The sequence below is a fragment of the Xyrauchen texanus genome, chromosome 4 (assembly GCF_025860055.1).
Source record: "Xyrauchen texanus isolate HMW12.3.18 chromosome 4, RBS_HiC_50CHRs, whole genome shotgun sequence".
Lineage (NCBI taxonomy): Eukaryota > Metazoa > Chordata > Actinopteri > Cypriniformes > Catostomidae > Xyrauchen > Xyrauchen texanus.
Genome location: NC_068279.1, coordinates 13,861,513 through 13,882,209, shown reverse-complemented (window position 1 = coordinate 13,882,209; position 20,697 = coordinate 13,861,513). Strand labels below are relative to the sequence as shown.

General features: G+C 40.6%; 1 protein-coding gene across 2 annotated transcripts in view; it reads left to right on the top strand.

Annotated features, from left to right (window-relative positions):
- The first annotated feature begins 1,749 nt into the window (after positions 1 to 1,749).
- The window catches only part of LOC127634780 (rho guanine nucleotide exchange factor 9-like), a 38,545-nt gene continuing 19,597 nt past the window's right edge, over positions 1,750 to 20,697 (top strand). For both annotated transcript variants that reach the window (XM_052114472.1, XM_052114465.1), the window contains exon 1: positions 1,750 to 1,886. In XM_052114472.1, the coding sequence (XP_051970432.1) occupies positions 1,878 to 1,886 (9 nt within the window). In that variant the 5' untranslated portion in view covers positions 1,750 to 1,877. The remainder of the gene's footprint in view (positions 1,887 to 20,697) is intronic.

Sequence of the window (20,697 nt, the reverse complement as noted above, 5' to 3'; positions counted from 1 at the left end):
GGAATTTTTAAATAAATAAATACTCAAAACTAATGAATATTTGTAAACTTTTTACAGCTTTACTAGCAAACCTCTGTACTAAACACTACTTCAATATACAAAGAGTAAACAAGATATTCCCCTATTCAATTTAATTAAGCCAACAAATATAAGCATCCACAACATAGCAGAAAATGTATCCAACCAGTTAGCGAGAAAATAACTTTACCAAACAAACAGATAACTTCAGTCATGTAAACATCCATTCTCTAATGCTGCTGGTCGGAAACTTACTGGGATGACGTAAGACTGCCCCAACTTCTGTGTAGAGACCTCAGTGTTGGGTGTAATGTGATTACAAAATAGTTGCTGTAATCTAATTACTTTTAAAATTCAAAAGTAGTGTAACACATTACATGTAAAAAATTTTTTTATCAGATTACAATTGCTTGTATTCAATTATCAATTAAGTTAATACTTTGAATGGTGCACTGTTAGTACACTTACATTGAATCCGAGGACATGGATGCACCATCATTCAAATGCAATAGCTTGCAGTTAAAGATGCAATTGTAGAAAATCACTTTTTAGTTAGCCATGAATAATTGAATCCACAAGTGAAAGTGTCCAATAAAAGGGTGGTTACTGAGATTAAACGAGTAGTATTATTCAGCTGGTCATGTGATCATAACATGGCAGTCCCCATGAGGGGACACTTTCCATCTAGAATAAAACTGCTTTTTTATGATATTTTATGTTACTAATATGACTGGAGTCTTCTCTCATGTAAGATATCATTATTATATACATATGTTTCAAAATTGCAATTGATTACTTTAGAAGTGAAATTTGTTTAATTACTAAGTACACCTTTTAATACATTACTTAGCTTTCTGTCTGTTTGTATGATTTCAAAGGCATGCTGTATACATTGCATATGATGGCTGAGGGAAATCTGGTAGAGCAGATCTCTTCTCACCCACGAGATCAATGTTTTCAGTATCATATTTTATTTGCTTGCGCATGATGTTTAAATTATAATTATGTGGTGAAAAATAAATGATGTCTCTGAAAATAAATTATATGTTGAAAACCAGAGACAGGTAGCCTATACAGGAAGAAAGAAAATACTATAATTGGTCTGTACAATGCATAATTCAAAGGATCAAAAAGGATTTAGATTTTCTGATTCTGAAGCATCTGACAAGTGGTGCTTAGAAATACAGATTCACAGACCACCTGCCATTTGAATATGTTTTGCTTTGGCGAGGGACATTGCAATACTGCTCTATTCTATTAAAGTGTTTGTTTTTTGTAGCTGTTTTGTATCTAATGATTTTCAATGGGAATATTGAGGTGGAACACTTTTGTTATTTGTATCTCTCTGTTGGGCTGTATATTTTGTCAGCTTGGGCTAAACAGATATTGTTTGTACTGCCTGCATGCCTCCGATTGATGTAAAATAGAATGCAATTGTGCACGTTTTTTTTTTTTTTTTTGCTTATTGGACATTTTCTTTGTAGTGAGTCCCCAAGAGCAAATAGATTTTTTTTTATGATTATGTAATGTTTGTAGCCTCCTCAATAGCAGAGTGAACCCCTTCTTTTGTCTAATGGTTGGCTCCTCCGTTTGTGTGTATGCAGTAAGCGCCGCCCCTGCTTCAGAGAGAGAGAGAGAGAGAGAGAGAGAGAGAGAGAGAGAGAGAGAGAGAGAGAGAGAGAGAGAGAGAGAGAGAGAGAGAGAGAGAGAGAGAGAGAGAGAGACTCTCATCACGCCGTGAAAACAGAACAGTGCCGAACCGGACGCGCGTTTCTCTTCCATACACCGGGGCGCAGCTGGCGTCGGGGGCTCGAACCTGCGGAAAGGACACGAATCCAGGACCGGGACTGACCCTGAGGATGATGAAGGTGAGGGTGAAGCTGATGCTTCCGTGAACGCCATTCTTCGGGCTTACCGACGGTCTCTGTTAGCGGGCAGAAAACATATTTCTGGGGGGTCATTTTATTTGTATTTGTTTTTGTGATGGTGGACATCCACGAGATGAATAGATGTCGCGCTTAACTCGAAAGCGCGATAGTGAAATTCACCGGGTTGCGTTGCATTGAATGGATGCTCCCTTCGCATCGCAACCCTTCCGCCCGCGCGGAGAGACTCACACCGTTCCAGTGCTATGGAAACGGGAGAGAAGGAGCGAGCGCGCAGAAGAGGGGGATACCCAGCATCTCAGCGCCGCCTCGAGCATATCAATGACGTTGGTTTATTTTGCGCTCTTCTAAATGTGTCACGGCGTTCGTTAGTTTGACTTTAATTCGCCAAATAAGAAACTGTTCACATTTAATTTAAGTGTCATGTGCGCGCGCGCGTGTACGAATGTGTAAAATTCGTTGTTTTCTGCGGTGCGCTGCTCGCTCGCCTCCATCGCTTCGTAGTAAAATCGCTGTTTTCTCATCTATTGATTAAGAACGACCGGAGCGCAGCGGCATTCTGTAGTGAAGGACCGGAGCGCGCGTGCGTGCTTCATTTATTTTGCAGACACGATCGGTGGTGCGCAGTTTACCCGTTATGTCAAACAAGTGCGTGTATTTCGTGGACGAGACCTACGCTTTAGGCCTCTGTCAAACGATTGTGAGAATAAAAATGTTTAAGCAGAGAAGGGATGCGATTATGTTTCAGGGGTGCTTTAACGGTGGGGCTCGCGCACAACTCTCTCGCGGCCTTGTGCAGCGGCCAAAATGCGAGAGTGGCCAACGAGCACGTGACAGGATAGGTTCGCATATTTTGTTTCATTTTAAAACAGTAGGGTTTGGCTGAGGTGTGTCCATGAACGCATCTCCCTTTGGGCTGAGCTGATTACACTGAGCAGAGCACAGCATGACCGCATTCAGAGATGCTCTGATGATCACAGGTGCCTGACGGCAGGGGACACCAAGTCTTCCCATCCTGAGGACTCGCTGTGCCTCTCACTTCTTTCATTTCCTATGCACCATTCTACAGTTTTGTGTGACTATATGTTTGGCCATTTTTTGAGAAGCTACAAAAGATTTAGTGACCTGTAATCAACATAATGGCTATGAAGGAAGCTAGGAGAATTTGTGGGCTTATGGATGTATTGTTAGATAAAAAATATCCAGGCGGCTGCACCTGAATGCTCATATATTGAGGCAGTGCCTTACTTCAAACCCCATCTAACCAAGGATCAACCTGTAAACAATTACATTTATATAGCAGTCACTTTAAGACACTTTAGACTTACAAATGGGGAATAATAGCAATGAATCTTAAAGAGGTGGCAATGCAAAGCTCCAGAGTGCAGGTTGTGCATTGAGTGAAGTTGCCTTTGTGACTTTCCTTATGGTTTATTTTAAACTTATCACAAATGACTTATGTGTGCAGGTAGAGATGTTAGACTGTAGTGAGTCAAAGCTCATTAGAATTCAATGAACCACTTCTGTAATACCTTTATCTGTATCTGGACCACCCCTAGATCAGAAGCATTTGGTTCCTCTCATTCAAGATGATTGTGGAATCAATGCCATCAGCTAAAACACGAATCAGCTGAATTAAAAGTGAATAAGTCACTTGAACTCATGTTGCCCAGCTCATCAGTCTTTGGTGTTTCATGTGTTTATGCTGGAAGCACATATTTGTAGATCTGGGGTTTTGTTGTGCGTTGGAGCAGAATGGGTTGGATGCATCCCGCTGAAGTGCTGAAATCGTTGACTCACTGTCTCTATGGGGAAACAATATTAGTCGTGGAAACTTAAGTGATGGTGTGCCGCCTTCATCAATCTTGTGCCATCAAAAGCCACTTTTTTGGTTTCTGTCAGCTAACTAGTATGCAGTTACTAACAATATTTTAGTCAGTGCATATAGCTTTTGTTGTAAGAAGTGACAAGATTGATGAAATTGCTTTAAATGAATGAAAATATAAAGTTCTGCAGTACCAACAACCCTGTTAATGCTTCATTAAGTAAATTTTGTGTGTGGCTGTAATTAGTATGTGACAAGAAGCCTTTAAAGAGAAAGTTCCACAATAATGTACTCATCGTTTTGTTGTTTTAAACCCATATGACTTCTTTTCTTCCATAGAACAACAAGTGAGATATTAGGGAGAATATATGGAAAAATACATTCAATTAGATGCAATGAAAGTGAATGGTGAATAACACTAACATTCTGTCTAACATCTCCTTTTCATGGAAGAAAGTTATACTAGTTTGGAACAACAGGAGTAAATAATGAATTTTAATTTTTGGATGAACTATCCATTTAACACACCAAACGTATTCAAGAATGTTTATGTTCTGTATTTCTTCTTCCTTTTAATAATATTAAAAAACACCAGATAGAACATTTTAACAGATTGTCATGTGGAAAGAGGTTGTGTACACACATTGCAATTATGCCTTGAAACATCAGTTAGCACCGATGTGGGATGTTGAACACGGACTGTCATTCCGTATTGCCAGGGAATTTCCATATGCATTAGCATGTACAGCCACTGTCTGCAGCCGTTATCTCCCAACAGGTCTGATGCATCTGTGCACGGTGATGTTGACTTGTGAAGGGACATCTGGGAAATGGACTGCAAGAGTTTCTGTTTGGACTTAGAAAATAGTCTTAAAAATTCAATGATATCGGTGGACTTGTGTTATATTCTCTTGAAAAGTGTGTACTGTTTGTGTGATGTTTTGTTGAGTCTGCATTGTTTTGTTTGGAAAATCTTTAAAACAGAATGTTACAGATTCACTTTGCAATTTGCATACTACTCTCAAGACATGAGCAAAATCTAATCCTTTCCTCTGCAGCCATCTTAAAAAGCACTAGATTTAGCTTGGAAACTCTAGAATTCTTATATAAATAGTGATTCTGGAATGAATGGTCATCTGAAACTGTGTAAAATACAATGAAAAAGCATCACTTACTCACCTAATTTGCATCGTTTGCTCTTCATTGTGTTACTAGAAAAGCTTCATGACTTTGTCAGGAAGTAAAATATAGAAAAAATTAAATGTCAGGGGGCCTGGGTAGCTCAGCGAGGAAAGACACTGACTACCAGCCCTGGAGTCGTGAATCCAGGGCCTGCTGAGTGACTCCAGCCAGGTCTCCTAAGCAACCAAATTGTCCCGGTTGCTAAGGAGGGTTGAGTCACATGGGGTAATCTCCTCGTGGTTGCTATAATGTGGTTCTCGCTCTCGGTGGGGCACGTGGTGAGTTGTGTGTGTGGATGCCGCAGAGAATAGCGTGAAGCCTCCACACGTGCTACGTCTCCGCGGTAACGCGCTCAACAAGACATGTGATAAGATGCGTGTATTGATGGTCTCAGATACGGAGGCAACTGAGAGTCGCATTGGGAATTGGGCATTCCAAATTAGGCAGAAAAAGGGGAGAAAATTAAGAAAAAAGAAAGACAAAATAAAATGTCAGTTTCCCAACATGTCCATTTAATTTTGACCAAAATCGCTTTAATGTACATCACGTCATGATGGACACATTTCACATGTCCAGCTTTGGAACTATAGTGGGGCAAACTTATATAACGGTGAATGAGAGACCACAGCAAACATTAATTTTGTGTTCCCATTTTATCTGAAAGCAAAAGAAAGTTTCCATGACATTCCAATCCAAAAGAGGAAAAAAATAGAGATGGATTATTGCATCACTCCCTCAGCAGCTGTATTTAAAACTATATTGCAGCAATGATGACTATTTATTTATTTTTAATTAACGGCAAGATAATAGAACAAAGAATAATGTTATAAATTTACATTAAAAATATATACATTTATAAAAGTTTGCTAGATTTTGCTAAATATAAGGCGGAAATGTGCCATCACAGTCTGTGAAAAGGTTCCATTATGATTTCCCAAACTCATTAGTAGGAACTTGAAGTCTCCATCCCTTCTCAGCATTCTCTTATGGAGAGGAGCGATTTTAAAGGAATAGTTCACCCAAAAATGAAAATTTGCTGATAATTTATTCACCCTCAGGCCATCCAAGATGTATCTGAGTTTCTTTCTTCAACAAAACAGAATTTAATATTTTTAGGATTTAATTTCAGGCCTCTTTTAAACAATGCAAGTGAATGTACTCCATTTTTTGACGGTCCAAAGTGCATATAGGGTGCATCAAAATAATCTGCACGACTCAAAGAAACTCAAAGATTTAACTACAAATGTTCACTTCTGTACATCTCTGTGACGCGTGCTCATGAGAGGGATGATGTAAGCTCGTTGATAATGTCACATCCTCCTCCACGTGAAGCGTGACCTTACCAACAAGCTTACATCACACAGATGTACGGAAGCGAACATTTGTAGTTAAAATGTATATAAGTATTGTTTTGTTTCTAAAAATAATCAATCTTTGGGGTTCAGAAGAACTTTATTTGTCGTCTGGAGTCGTGTGGATTATTTTGATGCTCCCTAAATATGTTTTTTGGACTGTCAAAGGAGTACATTCAAAGGAGTTTTTATATATTACATATTTAAAGGAGGAGGCCTGAAATGAAATCCTAAAAATCTTAAATTTTGTTTTGATGAAGAAAGAAACTCACCTGAGGGTGAGTAAATTATCAGCACATTTTCATCTTTGGGTGAACTATTCCTTTAATGGGATAATTTTTTCATTAACAAACATAACATTCTGAAACTTATATGCATATGTTGCTGCATCCAACATATCCAATCGTCCAACTGTCATCCAACTGTCATTAAAACAGACAGTTATGAATTCAAAAATATGACTAAGTAAGTGTGGGAAAGAGCAGGAAAACCAAGAGAATGGCCAGATTTAGAAACACTGCACTGGGAGCGTAGGCTGGGAATCCACCCACCCAAACACACATGCACAGTGGCTTGATTTAGGCTGTAACACACACACACACACACACACACACACACACACACACGCACGCACGCACACACACACACACACACACAATCTTTTGCATCTTTCATGTCTGAAAGGCTTTTGTGCTTTTTCTCTAGTTGTTTGTCTTAGGAACTGTGTGGGCAGGCAATGCTGCATGGGTTTAAAGCATTTATAATCTAAATTTAGACCTCAAGAAAGTGCAAAATGTTTTATCACGATGATTCATATGAGAATGCAGAGGGAATAACAGGCTTAAGCAGCATCATACCGCTAAGCAGCTCAGACTCCAATAGGTCCTTAAAAAGTTCGGTTCATAATGTTATTTCACTGTCTGTACAGCTCATTTTGTTTCTTTTATTATCTTCCTTTGCAAGATATTATGAGAATTAATGGATATTTGAGTTTGAGTGTGCATGTGTTTTATGAGAGCTTTCTTATCCATAGCAAAGCAGTCTATATTAATACATTCTCTATTTCTCTCTCTATCCACATGTTTCTCCGGTTCCCTATCCTAGACTCCTAGCCCACTGTACTCCGATTACATAATTGTCCTCCTGAGTCAGGTGTGTGTGCGTGTGTGTCTATGGCATCCTCTGGTCTCTTAGATGGTCTGTTTTCTTTTTTCCCTCTCATTGGAGAAGAATGCTGTGGTGGAGTTCTCTCAATTATAGGGCTGTTCTCTCTGTAGCACAGCAGTGATGAAACTGAATGAACAAAACACTTCATTTGTCTTGCACCTTTCTGTCTAGACATTTTAAGCTCTTTATTTGTTGAACAAAACTCAGAGCCACCTAGAATTTGTAGTGGCACCTGGATGGAGCGACGGCAGACAGTGGAGTTTTGAGTGCTGGCCTAAAGCAAATGTTCTGATGGTTGAGTTGGAGACATTATTGGACATGAAGCCTGTTTGAGGTCTGCGACGAGGAGGAGGGTGTGGCCGGGCCGAGAGGATTCACGGCCAATCAGCGGGAGAAAGATAAAAGGAGGAGCCTGGGATGCCAGAGAGAGAGAGAGACGCATGCAGAAGTTTTTTGTGTTTGCGTTTCAGTTCAGTGTTTAATGTTGAATTAAAGCATTTTTGATTGTTATCTAGTTCCTGTTTCCTCTTTTTATCTCTCTCCCGCTGATTGGGCAACTCAGCGCTGGGTGTGAATCCTCTCGGCCCGGCCACACCCTCCTCATCATCAAAAGGTCCAAATGGATAATTTGGGCTAGAAGCTGGGGTGGATGCTTCTACCATGGAATGATCATATTTATGAAATGAACATGCATAAATGGCACCACAATGTCATAATTGCAAGTGGCATACTCTGTATGTTCCTTGAGCCCCAACTTTCTGATTTGGGCGGCATGTCAATAAAAAAATTATGGTGGAGTGGAAGCTAATTTTAATTATGAACGTTGACTGTACAATTGAGTTTGGAAACATTTTGTGAACTGTTAATGAAGAATAGTATTAAAGCATGCAATAAATTACTACTCATTTAACTACTTTATTAGGCAACACACTTGCATGACAAAATTACTTGTTCTATCATTTTCCGTGGCAGTGCAAGAACAAAAAAATACATAAAGCATAACTTTTTGTAATTTTTGTATTTTGCTCTTAATTTTGTTACACTATCGCTAAAAAGTATCGCTCTCTGTGTCAAAAAGTAAAAGGGAATTTGCCCAACGTGTCAGTTTTATTTTGACCAAAATCACTTCACTGTATTACGACTAAAAAGACCAGCATAACCAGCATGCAATTCCCATGCTGTTCTAAGCTGGTTAGTGTTGGTATGGTGCTGGCCTAGCTGGTGGACCAGCTTAGACATGCTTTCACCAGCAAAACGTAGATGAATTTGGTTGACCAGCATGGTCTTTCGACATTTCAACTTGCATCTAACTTAGGCTTAATAGAGAACATTAGCTGATTCAAAGTCATTAGCTGATTCATCACTACAGAAGCGATCTACCTGAAATCTCAATTATGCAGGTATGACATGAAGTGTAAAATATATCCAAAGCTGGAGTGACCATAGCATTCTGGGCAGAGGAGGTCTAGGTCAGCTGGAACGCTTGAGAGTCAGATTAGCATATTTGGTTACCTCTACGTAATAAGAAATGCCATTGGGAAAGTAAACTCCGGCATTGGGCTCATAACCAAGGGTTGGTCCTGTCTGTTTGAAAGTTGGGGTAATTTCTCACTGGTCTACAGCAGCCTCATTATTTTAAGCAATACAGAGTGGTCTAAAATGGACAGAGGTGAACAAAACAAGACCTAGAGTGGAGGGTGGGTTTATGCAGGTTTTTTCTTTGCACCAAAGAGCAAAATTGTGATTTTATGCTCAAAGTATAGTCAGATGTGAACAATGAGCGGCTGCGTACAGGACGCGTGAAGCAAATTTCATCATCAGCATAGTGCTTGAGCACTGAACGCATGCAGCCCGATTTTCTTACCACACTTTTTTAAACACACAGAATGTGCATGCGACTGGAATTATTTGCGTATCAGTGTCTGTGTAACTATACACAGACACTGAGCATTTGTGTTAAAATCAAAGTACACTTTGGCTTTAGGCTATGGAGAAACTTGCTCTATCATTTTAGGTTTAGGAGCTATACAGCCTTATTGTGTCAAGCATTCTGCAAAGGTCCCATGCAGGTTTTTGGTTGCCCTGCACCCTGTACCTGAGTGTATAGCAGTGCTTATACAGTGCAGTTCTTAATCAGTGGTGTAACTTGGAACTTCCCCTGTGCAAAGCACCTTTCAGCCCCTAGCCGACAGCGTCCCCCTCGCTGTTTTCATTGCACATGGCCGTATTAATAGTTGGCTTTCGGCCCTCGTGAGTCCCCCTCTCACCCCGGGCCCCAGTGCGGCTGCACACCCAGCAATGCCTGTAGTTACGCCACTGTTCTTAATGTCCATGTCAATCATTTCCATGTCAGCTCTGGTCAAATATAAATTTTAGGGAAAGCTCAATGATTTGGGTCAAAAGTGTAACAGATTCACACTCAATTAACCAGTGAGACATAATCAATTTAATGAGTGTGAGGTCTGGCTGTGGCTAAAGGACAGGAGTGTTGTGGATGTGTGCGCCATGGCAGTCACATAGAGAAATGGTGACTGAGCAAGAGAGAAAGAGGAAGAATGTTCCTGGGTACAGTTCATTCATGCAAGAATAAAGGCAAAAGAAATTAAGAGATGCCAGATAAGTAAGCTCTCACACACACAAGTTTGTTTTTGTTTCATGGTGGGGACTTCGGCTTTTTTTGTTTTTAGACTGATCTAATGATATCCTAACCGTACACCTAAACTTAACCCTCACAGTTTTCAGTAAGACATTATTTTGTATATTTATTTAGCAGCTTTCCTTGTGGATACCTTTGGCTTGTCCCAAAAATGTTGGTGATTACAGGTTTTTTATCTTACTATAGGCAAAACCTGACCCACACACACAGACTTGGACCTTTAATGCTAGTGTTACCGTGCTGCTGTTTGGTCTGTTAATGAGCAAATAGTCTCCTTTTGGCTCTTAGAGATACCCTTTCATCCTGCTAAGTTTATCCCCATCTAATCTGAAAATCTCGGGGGCTGTTACATCATTTTACTGTGTGTGTGTGTGTGAGATGTATAATAATTTCAGTGTGTGTTTCATTGCGTACAACTCTGACACGCAAAATGCCCCCTTGTCTCATCTGTAATGTCTCATATGAGAATAAGCTGCAGATGAATTTGGATGTTTAAGACATGTACATGATCCTCATCAGCTGTTCTTTCTCTGTTCTAGAGTGATCTGATGGTAGCTGGGACAGGATTGCAGCTTTTCCAATGCAGTTTTTCTGACTAATTTGCATAATCCTACTGCTTACTGTTCCCTTCAGAGAGAGAGAGAGAGAGAGATAGAGAGAGAGAGAAAAAAAGAGAAAGAGATGCACATTGCAACACTGAGTGAGAGAGAAAGAGAGAGACATTTCTAAACTCACTAAATCATACTCAGACATAATCAGACTCAACAGCATCACTTCCTGAAATCCTAAAAATATTCCTTTGTTATCACATTGGCACATCTGTTCAACAGGGCAAACACACACACACTCTCTACCCGTGCACATATTCCCAAGTGCAATGTCAAAAATTTACTGTCTTTTACATTTTTACTTTTTATTAAGAGGCAATATTCGACCCCTGAAATTTCTTAGGAGATATTTTTTATACCTTTATGAAGATATTTGTTCTCTAACGATAGAAAACCTTTATTTATATGAAATACGAAAATGTAATTGATTAATTGAAACAAATTCTACATTTTATCATCATGGTTGTTACCTATAAAATCTAATTAACATAAATACGTGCTATCTCTCAATAATTCATAAGATATAATAACACAATAAATGCTCTGCTAGAATACATTTTAAATAATTGGTTGATCACAATGTTAGATTTGGCAGGTCTCTCCTGTCTTAATGCCACAATAGATTTTTTATGTAATCTCTGTTTTGGAGCTGTTCTGAGTGTTTTCCTCACGTTCTACATTTTCAGCATTGATTTTAGTTTTTAGTGTTTTTCTTAATACTTACATATCTTCAAGTACTGGATACTGCAGATAAAAACTGAGGAATTTACAATGTAGGCACTTTTTCCACATTTCAAATCTGTTTATTTTAAAAATTACTTTCTGTGGCTTTTTTTGGCCCATGCCCTGGTTTATTTGACTTTGTAATACACATGCAATCATACGATCCATTTCTCATACCACCCTCCTGAAAAAACAAAAACATAAAAAAAACAGCATAGCTATTCACCAACATATGTTGTGCTTTAAATGTTGAGCCACAGCTGGTATGTTGGTGTTTCAACACAGCATTTTGACCAGCTTCATCAGCAAAACTTCCTTGGATAACGTCTAGGTTATTATTGTAACCCCCATTCCCCGATGGAGGGAACGAGACGTTGTGTTAATTGAATGTGGGTGTGTCTTGAAGGCCTTGGTTACCTCTGAACTTGAGAAAAGGCCAATGAGAAATTGGCAGACAGAATTTGCATGTCCCTCCCCCGGACATACGGGTATAAAAGGAGGGAATTGTGCATCTGTCCATTCAGGTTTTGCATTTAGGAGCCGAGAATGAGGTTCGACCATTACAGTGGCTTGGTACAACGTCTCGTTCCCTCCATCAGGGAACAGGGTTACAATAGTAACTTAGACTTTCCCCTTCTGTCGCTCACTCAACGTTTTGTCGATTGAAGCAATACTAGTGGTCCCTATTCAATCACGCCATGCGCTGAACCATGTACGTGAACTTCTGTTGCAGGTGCGGGCAGGCAGTTGCATGCCAAAGCAGCAGACTGCGTAAGACTGCACGTACCCTTCCCCAACGCCCCATAAAAACGTCATAAACTTTTTAGGTTCCCGGCAAGTTCTCAGGCAAGTGTCGCTGATAGAGAATGCTTGCAGATCCCCAACCCTCTTGATGGAAGCGAGAGCAATCTGGAGGGCCATCTTTAAGGAGAGGGCTATGAGCTCTACTAATTTTAGCAGCTCGAAGGGGGGTCTCTGGAGGCCTGAAAGGACCACAGAGATTTCCCATGAGGGGAACAGGCATGGCCTAGGAGGGTTCAGCCTCAAAGGAATCTGATGATCAGGTTGTGCTTCCCTAAGGACTTACCATCCACTGTGTTGTGGTGAGCTGATATAGCGGCTACATAAACATTCAAGGTGGAGGGGGACAGCCTCCCCTCCAGCCTCTCCTGCAGAAATGAGAGCACTGACCCGACTGCACATCTCTGTGGGTCTTCAGATTGGGAAGAACACCAATTCGCGAATAAACACCATTTCAGGGCGTAAAGCTGAGTGGGGTGGAGCAGGTAGTGTTGCGTCGGGAGGCAGAAGTACGTCCTGAGTCTTTGGTGCTGAGAAAGGACTCGAAGCACATAACTTTCTCCGCACACCCGGCAAGGGGTGGGTTAATGACTGACAAGAAGGTCCTGTGTAGGCATCCTCTAGACTCGTCATAATCGGCCGGCCGGGGGACAACAGTTGTGGGTCCGAAGGTGAGGGGTCCGTGTCCGGGTTGACGGGACTGCCGGTGTTTGGGGCCGGGTTGCAGTGAGAAGGTATGTGTGGGCCAGATGACCCAGGGAATGAGGAAATAGCTCTTTTATTGAGAATGTGGCAAAAGAAATAAAGGTAAATGAAGATTCTCCTCCTGGCCCTCCACCGGGGGACAGTGTGCTCTGCTTACCAGCTCCGGAGCGAACATCTCGTTCCCTGGGTCGTCCATCTCAGGAACGCTTGGGTGCCTTCTGGTTCCTCGAGGACATCCAAGAGACAGGGAGAGCAGGAGCTGCCTGATGGTTAGAGGCAGCAGGGGGACGCCCTCTGTAACGCCAGCGAGGCATGATGTGGGAGATGGCCTCCGTCTGTTTCTTCACCGCCGGAAACTGCTGGGCGAAGACATCAACGGTGATGATCGCGGCCCAGACACACGAGGCAGCGTCTATGACCGTCAGGAGCAGATAGATATCAACCGCATCCAGGAACCACACAGAGGCGGAAGGGTATCTTTAAAAAGACGCATCCTGAAAAGGACGTTCAACGTCGGCTGTGTGTGCTCTTTTAGAGACATTATACTCTTTTGTGAGACAATGTACTCTTTCAGAAGTGCTGTCGAAGTGCCCAGGGGCAAAGGCTGCACTGGTGTGCAGAGAAGGAGAAAGCCGCTGATACGCGCCATAGATCCAACAGCAAACGCTCTGCAGAGGTGAGTGAACAGAAGTGATCTCTGCTTGCTGATCGCACAACCGCTCGGCTCCGAAGAAAAAATCTGAATGAACAGATTCCCTCCTTTTATACCCGAATGTCCGGGGAGGGACATGCAAATTTAGTCTGCCAATTTCTCATTGGCCTTTTCTCAAGTTAAGAGGTAACCGAAGCCTTCAAGAAAGACCCCTAGTGTCGCTTCAATCAACACAATGTTGAGTGAGCGACAGAAGGGGAACCAGCATTCACAAAAAATCCATACTGGTCGACCAGTATTTGTTGAAGTTTTGTTGGTGAACAACCACATTGCTATGCTGGTTCACCAGATAGACCAACGCCAAATCAGCACTAACCAACATAAACCAGCCTAGATCAGCATTGGAACTGAATGCTGGATAAGCAGCAGGGAATCTCAAGGGGTGTTCACACTGACCGTGATTTGTAGTGGAACAGCAAATGCACATAATTATTTTTCAATGAGAGTTGGCCATTTGAGGCAAATAAAAGTGATATGAGGTACAGCAACCGTTGATGATGCAACAAAGTGATGTGACAGATTTTCACTTCCAGCAAATGAGCAGCCACACAATGCAGTGCAGACATATGAGCTGCGTTCGGATATATAGTTGGATTTTGCAGTCGAGTAGACCTGCCTACTAGAAACCAATAGTTTGACAATTTGCCGACCTCCAAAAATTTAATTCAGCTATTATATTCTTTTATCAGAGCCAGTGATACAGATATAGTCACTGTGTCCCATAAGAAACATGTGCAGGACACAGGTAATGGGCCTACACACACACAAAGATACACATAGCCTCTGGTGATGATTCTGTAAAGAAGATAAGAAGAGCAGAGATGGTAGAGTGATAATACAAACCCGTAAATTCTTGTGTGTCTGTATGTGAAAACACACACTTGTCTGTTTGTGATAAGTAATTCAGAGCACTGTAAACTTTAACAACAGACTTCAATGATGGAGTCCAGTTATCTGATCAATGGAAACCACTCTCATTTACCTAGATTGTGTAGCAACACTAAGATAACAACTTACCTAGTGTGTAGCAAATGTAGTTGCTTATATAAATTCAAAAGACTTTGCTCTTCTGCTTCAAATTAACACATTTAAAAAAAAAACTTCTACAGAGTTGCTTCATAGAGTGATAGAGATAGAGGAAAGGAGTGCACAAGAGAAATAGAGCCCTGAATTGTGGGGATGAAATCTTGGAGCTGATTATGTATGAATGTTCCGGTGTAGAGAATTACTCTGCCATCATCTTGAGTCGATGTAAAAGTCAGCAGGAAGCAAAACTATAACGTAGCAAATCTTTACTCAAGCATGGACGACATGGTTACTCATGCATTTCTTCTCTATAGCACTGTGACCTTGTATTTTGCTGTAGAACAGGGGTGTCAAACATATAGCCTGCGGGCCGGATCTGGCCTGCCAAGGAGTCATCTCCGGCCCGCAGGATGATTTGCGGAAAAAAATTAATAAGTAATGTTTGAAAACAGTCAGATTGATTTGCATGTAACTTGGGTAAGATGTATTCATACTATTATTTTATTAGCAACAGCAGAACAGATAAACGTTTAAATTTGTGGTGTTGCATGTAGCTTATATGATCAGTGGATTTTCTTTGAATTACATGGGACATTCAGGGCTTGCAGAGTCACACGTATCAGTGAATGCCACACGTTTGAGGGTGACACAAGTTCCAGGCTACACATTCCCACAGTGAATTTTCTCTCACAGAAATAATGACAAAATGGGCAGGTCCCTGTTGCAGTGTTTAAGCAGGCTTCAGTTCCATGGTGTTTATGTTTGGTTTCAGATGGTTTATTGAGGCTAAAGCTCCAGCCAAAGAATGAGCGGTTCTCTCTTTTTCTTGTAAATATTATTGCTTAATTCCCTTCAACTACTTATATGTGTATTTGTGATGTAACCTCTAGTTAATGAAATGAGTAAATTCTGTGTTTTTCCTTTTGTTCAGAGTAAAACGATCACAGACCAACCCGCCAAATGTGGATATTTTATGCGCAGTGGTGGGATATTTCTGTGGCGGCAACTTTTAAAAGTCTTAGAGTGGCATGTGACAAGAAATGCTATCAGACACAAAGAGGCACGTTTGAAGAGACACACTTGATTATATTTGAAAGAATAGACGAAAGAATAAAGCCGTTGATGCATGTGGTACACGCGCAGGCAGAGTGCACACTGTTTCTGTTGTTTCAGTCATCTGAAAATAGTTTGCAACTGCAAGAACAGTGTTGTCTATGAGAATGCTGCAAATTATTTCAGACCATCTCAAGAGGTGCTCTAAGTTTAGTTTGCTTGATTTCCATAGAGCAGTTTGCATTTACATGCATTGTGAATGCAACATTGCTTAATTTCACACATTTGTTGCTGAATACAACCATACAAAGCAAATCACATGCAGCAACATTAATGAATTGTCACGTGTGACGTCATAATTCACTACAGCTTCAGAAGTGGTGTTTTATATACCTTTAGGAATAACATAAGGAGCTGGTAAAAAAAAGTGGTTAAATTGGGCATTCACAGCTACTGTGGCTGGTGGGCAAATGTTTAAAAAAATATATTTTTACCCCAGTGTTAGCTATGAAAACAGCATCTTCCTGCTCCACCGCTGAACTACCAGCATCACTAAAGAAATTATATTTTACCCAAATTAGGAGATTGCAGTCTGAATTGAATGTGTCACATAAAAAAGCATGCACCGTGTGTCACGAACACCGACGAGGGCGTCTCGCTCCCTGGCCTTCGGAGATCGCACTCGCCCGAGTACTAACTGCCCTGATTGTTCCCAGCTGCTTCTCATTACCCCTGTCTATTTAACCGTGCCTGTGAATTCCTTCCTCGCGAAGTCTTGTTAGCCCCGGCCACATTACTGAGCGTGTTTACCCCTAAGTCTTGTTATCCTGTGTACCAACCTAGTCTGTTTTCCTCGACCACGATAGTTAGCCGCCTGCCTAGTTTATTCCTGCCTGTTTACCGACCACGATAGTACGCTGCCTGCCCTAACCCACTGCCTGTTCTAGTTCCGAGCCTGCCTGCCCTCTTCTCTCTCTGTTGACTATTTCCTGTCCCTGCCTGTACGACCCGAGTTTGCACTTACCTAATAAACTGCATATGGATCCCAACCAGCCTGAGTCCTCGTTACACCGTGAAATAACACCAAAACAGCGTGCCTTTCAATTGCGTAGTGTTCGCTGGCTGTACTCAACAACAAGTTGATTCATAAATAAATGACCATTATGGGCCGGTACTTTTAAAACAGTTATTCACCAGCTCACAAGTTCTCCCTATAAATCAGTTTGATGAATCCTTCAGTGAATGAACTTACTGAATTACTCAGAGGGGCTGAATGAATATGCGATTTTCTGCAAGTTGCTTTCAGTCATGTCAAAATGTTTTGTGTACAAAGTTGATAAAATATGATAATATCTGATAAGATTTTGTTAAAGTTCATTAGTAATTGTAATACCTAATTTTAATAATTATTTAAACAAGTTAAAATACACACACACACACACACACACACACACACACACACACACACACACACACACACACACATACACAGTATATATAATTTATAAATATAAACTTGGCCCCCAAGCAATGTCGCTTGGTCCAATCAGGCCCACGACCCAAAATGAGTTTGACATCTCTGCTGTAGTGCTTCCGAACAAACTTTTCATATCCAAATTTTTCTGATTAACCTTTAAGCAGCATCATGATTATTCTAATTCCCAATTAACTGTTTTCTGGTTCTGTTCTCCATAAAGAACAACTAATCTGAGCTTTCCAGATGGAGAACAACAAACATTTAATTTAAGTTGGAGTAAAAATGAGTTCAGGCTCAAGTTGCAGTTGTTGGCTGTTGATATCAATGATATCAACGTAACTAAACTTGGTTCATAGCTTGACGTCATCCACCCACTGGCAGTGTCAAAAACGATCATCGCGACTCTATAAAGTATCAGCACTATGGTGCTTTTATGGGTTTTTTTTGTGACTATTTAATTTGTCTAAAATGTAATAACACATAAACAGCATATTATCCATGAAGAACATATGCCAATGTGTGATAAATCATTGGAGACCGGAAAACTAAAACAGGCGTCTGTAAAGAAAGCTGCTGTATTCAGGAAAAAGGTTGATATGAAAGAACACTGGGAAGATCTGAGATCCTGTTAAATTCAGATATGTTTCAGATTATAAACAATTTGTTTATGAAAGAGAGTGGCAACTGCATTGCATTCTTAAATTTAAAGGAGTCACAACAGAATATTGTGAACGAGTCTGGTTGATGGGTGCTGTATGAACCACTGGCGTAGGTGAAACATTTCCACGGGTGGGCCCCAATCGAAGTCTTAAGCCAAGCAAACACACACAAATTGCTGTTGCCACTTTGTGACTCACAGTCTTTTGCCGTTGGTGTTTTGCGACTCACAGTTTTTCATCATGCTGGTGCTCACAATACAGGACTGTAGTGTCTGAACCACAAAACCATTCGTCACCGACTGAGGCCATGTTTTCACTGGTATTACGACGCCTTTTGGGTGATCCAATCATAAGTGCACAAGCGAGGCATGTCACTGTTACGCCTGGTCATCTCTTTTGACCACTTGTGTTCAGATTTCGAGGAGAGAGTCTATAATTTCATGAGGACATACATCAATCATTACGTCTGTGTATTACTGAATGATAATAAAGCATAGAATAGTAAAAGACGAGACAGAAAGCACTAAAAACAGGCAAACAGTTTCTCTTAATTATTCACAAACATGATGTTTAGAGCAGAATTCTGAATTATTTTAGTACAGTACCTGTAACTGAACTTCTAATGAGAATGCTGCTCATATCCGTGTCCCTCCTGTGCATGTTCATGCATTCGATTTGATAAATTTTCCGATCCTATGCTTATTTCCCTTTAAATCCACACGTTACCGGTAAAAATAACGTCTGTTATAGCTGCCTTAACGTCGCCCGGTTTCAAACGGATCACCCAAAATGCATCTTAAAATTAAGATGTGAAATTCATTCACAAACTCGCTCAGTTTATTCCTGATAACATGCCAAGATACAAGACGTTTTTGTGCTTATTAGCACCATTTGCAAAGGATACAAATTATATAAAAAAGCTGTAAATAATAAAAACAGCGAGTAGGGAGATGTGGTCCATGTTTTATTTTATTTTCTATTTTTCTCCTGCAACATGATTCCTTGCTCTCCATTTTCAACAAACATGAAAGATCGGCTTGTGAAAGTTATGTGGTTATTTGTGCTAATTTGCAAAGGAAAATAATAAAAAAACAGCTGAAAATAATAAAGACAATGGGTAGGGAGATTTGGTGAAATTGTATTTATTTTTTGGTCTTCTGCTTCCTTATACCTTGCCCTTCTCTTGCACACTATCTATATTTAATTGGTTTTGGCTCATAGCGGTCTTTCACTCGTCGGGACAGTGCGCACACTTGATGACAAACTTTCTAGATTTCAAGCTGTTTTCAAAACCGTCATAGTGTCTGGAACTAATCTCAGCACGTCGCAGGAGTGCGCAGACAATAAGACTGTTCGCTGTGAGATCCAAGTCTTCCCGTCGAAGATCAGTCGCCGACTCAAAACATAAAAGAAGATGAGCTTGGGTCAAGTAGTGTCCACAAGGCATTATGCCCCTAGTCCAGTTTTGTATCCAGTTGTCATACTTAAGTAAAAGTAAAGATACATTTATAGAAAATGTACTTCAGTAAAAGTTAAAGTAGCTCAAGAGAAAAATACTTAAATTTACTTAAGTATCAAAAGTACAAGTAAATCACATAAACTATGGAACAGCTAATTAAACCCATGGTAACTTATTTGATTTGATACTGGAATTTATATTAGGAGTTAACTCAAGAACTGCTCTTGACCAATCAGTCAGCGAGTAAATTCACTCATCTGGTGCAAAATAACAAATTAAACAAAATGTGAAAATCATGCAAATTGGTGACTGTACAGTTTATATTTAATGTATTTCCTGCTATTGATGAAGAATAAAGCTTGCCAGAAAATAAAACTCATTTAGCTAGTTTACACGAGGTGACAGGCTTGTGCAACAAAATAACATTGCTCAAAAGTATGATAAATGGCCATTCAAGATTGATAAAATAAGACACACCTAATGTACCTGTCGTTGTATTGGTCCTAAAAAAGCTTCAGGCCCAATCTGTCCAACTAAACTCACTACAACACTAATTAAATCAGAGTTACAACTTCTGACCCTCCCAGGAGGACTTGAATGCAGTCCAAACTAAAAATAGTTGAAGACTGGAAAAATGTTGCCTGGTCTGATGAGTCTCGATTTCTGTTGAGACATTCAGATGGTAGAGTCAGAATTTGGCGTAAACAGAATGAGAACATGGATCCATCATGCCTTGTTACCACTGTGCAGGCTGGTGGTGTTGGTGTAATGGTGTGGGGGATGTTTTCTTGGCACACTTTAGGCCCCTTAGTACCAATTGGGCATCGTTTAAATGCCACGGCCTACCTGAGCATTGTTTCTGACCATGTCCATCCCTTTATGGCCACCATGTACCATCCTCTGATGGCTACTTCCAGCAGGATAATGCACCATGTCACAAAGCTTGAATCATTTCAAATTGGTTTCTTGAACATGACAATGAGTTCACTGTACTAAAATGGCCCCCACAGTCACCAGATCTCAACCCAATAGAGCATCTTTGGGATGTGGTGGAACGGGAGCTTCGTGCCCTGGATGTTCATCCCACAAATCTCCATCAACTGCAAGATGCTATCCTATCAATATGGGCCAACATTTCTAAAGAATGCTTTCAGCACCTTGTTGAATCAATGCCACGTAGAATTAAGGCAGTTCTGAAGGCGAAAGGGGGTCAAACACAGTATTAGTATGGTGTTCCTAATAATCCTTTAGGTGAGTGTATATGTTGCCACAGAACTTCTTTTATCAACTTTTTTTAGACCAGAGACGTGAAGCAAAGCCAATGACAAGAAAGGGCAAGCCAAATAAGATGCAGCTTTATGGCTGCCTCAAAATCTCAGAAGTCCTGT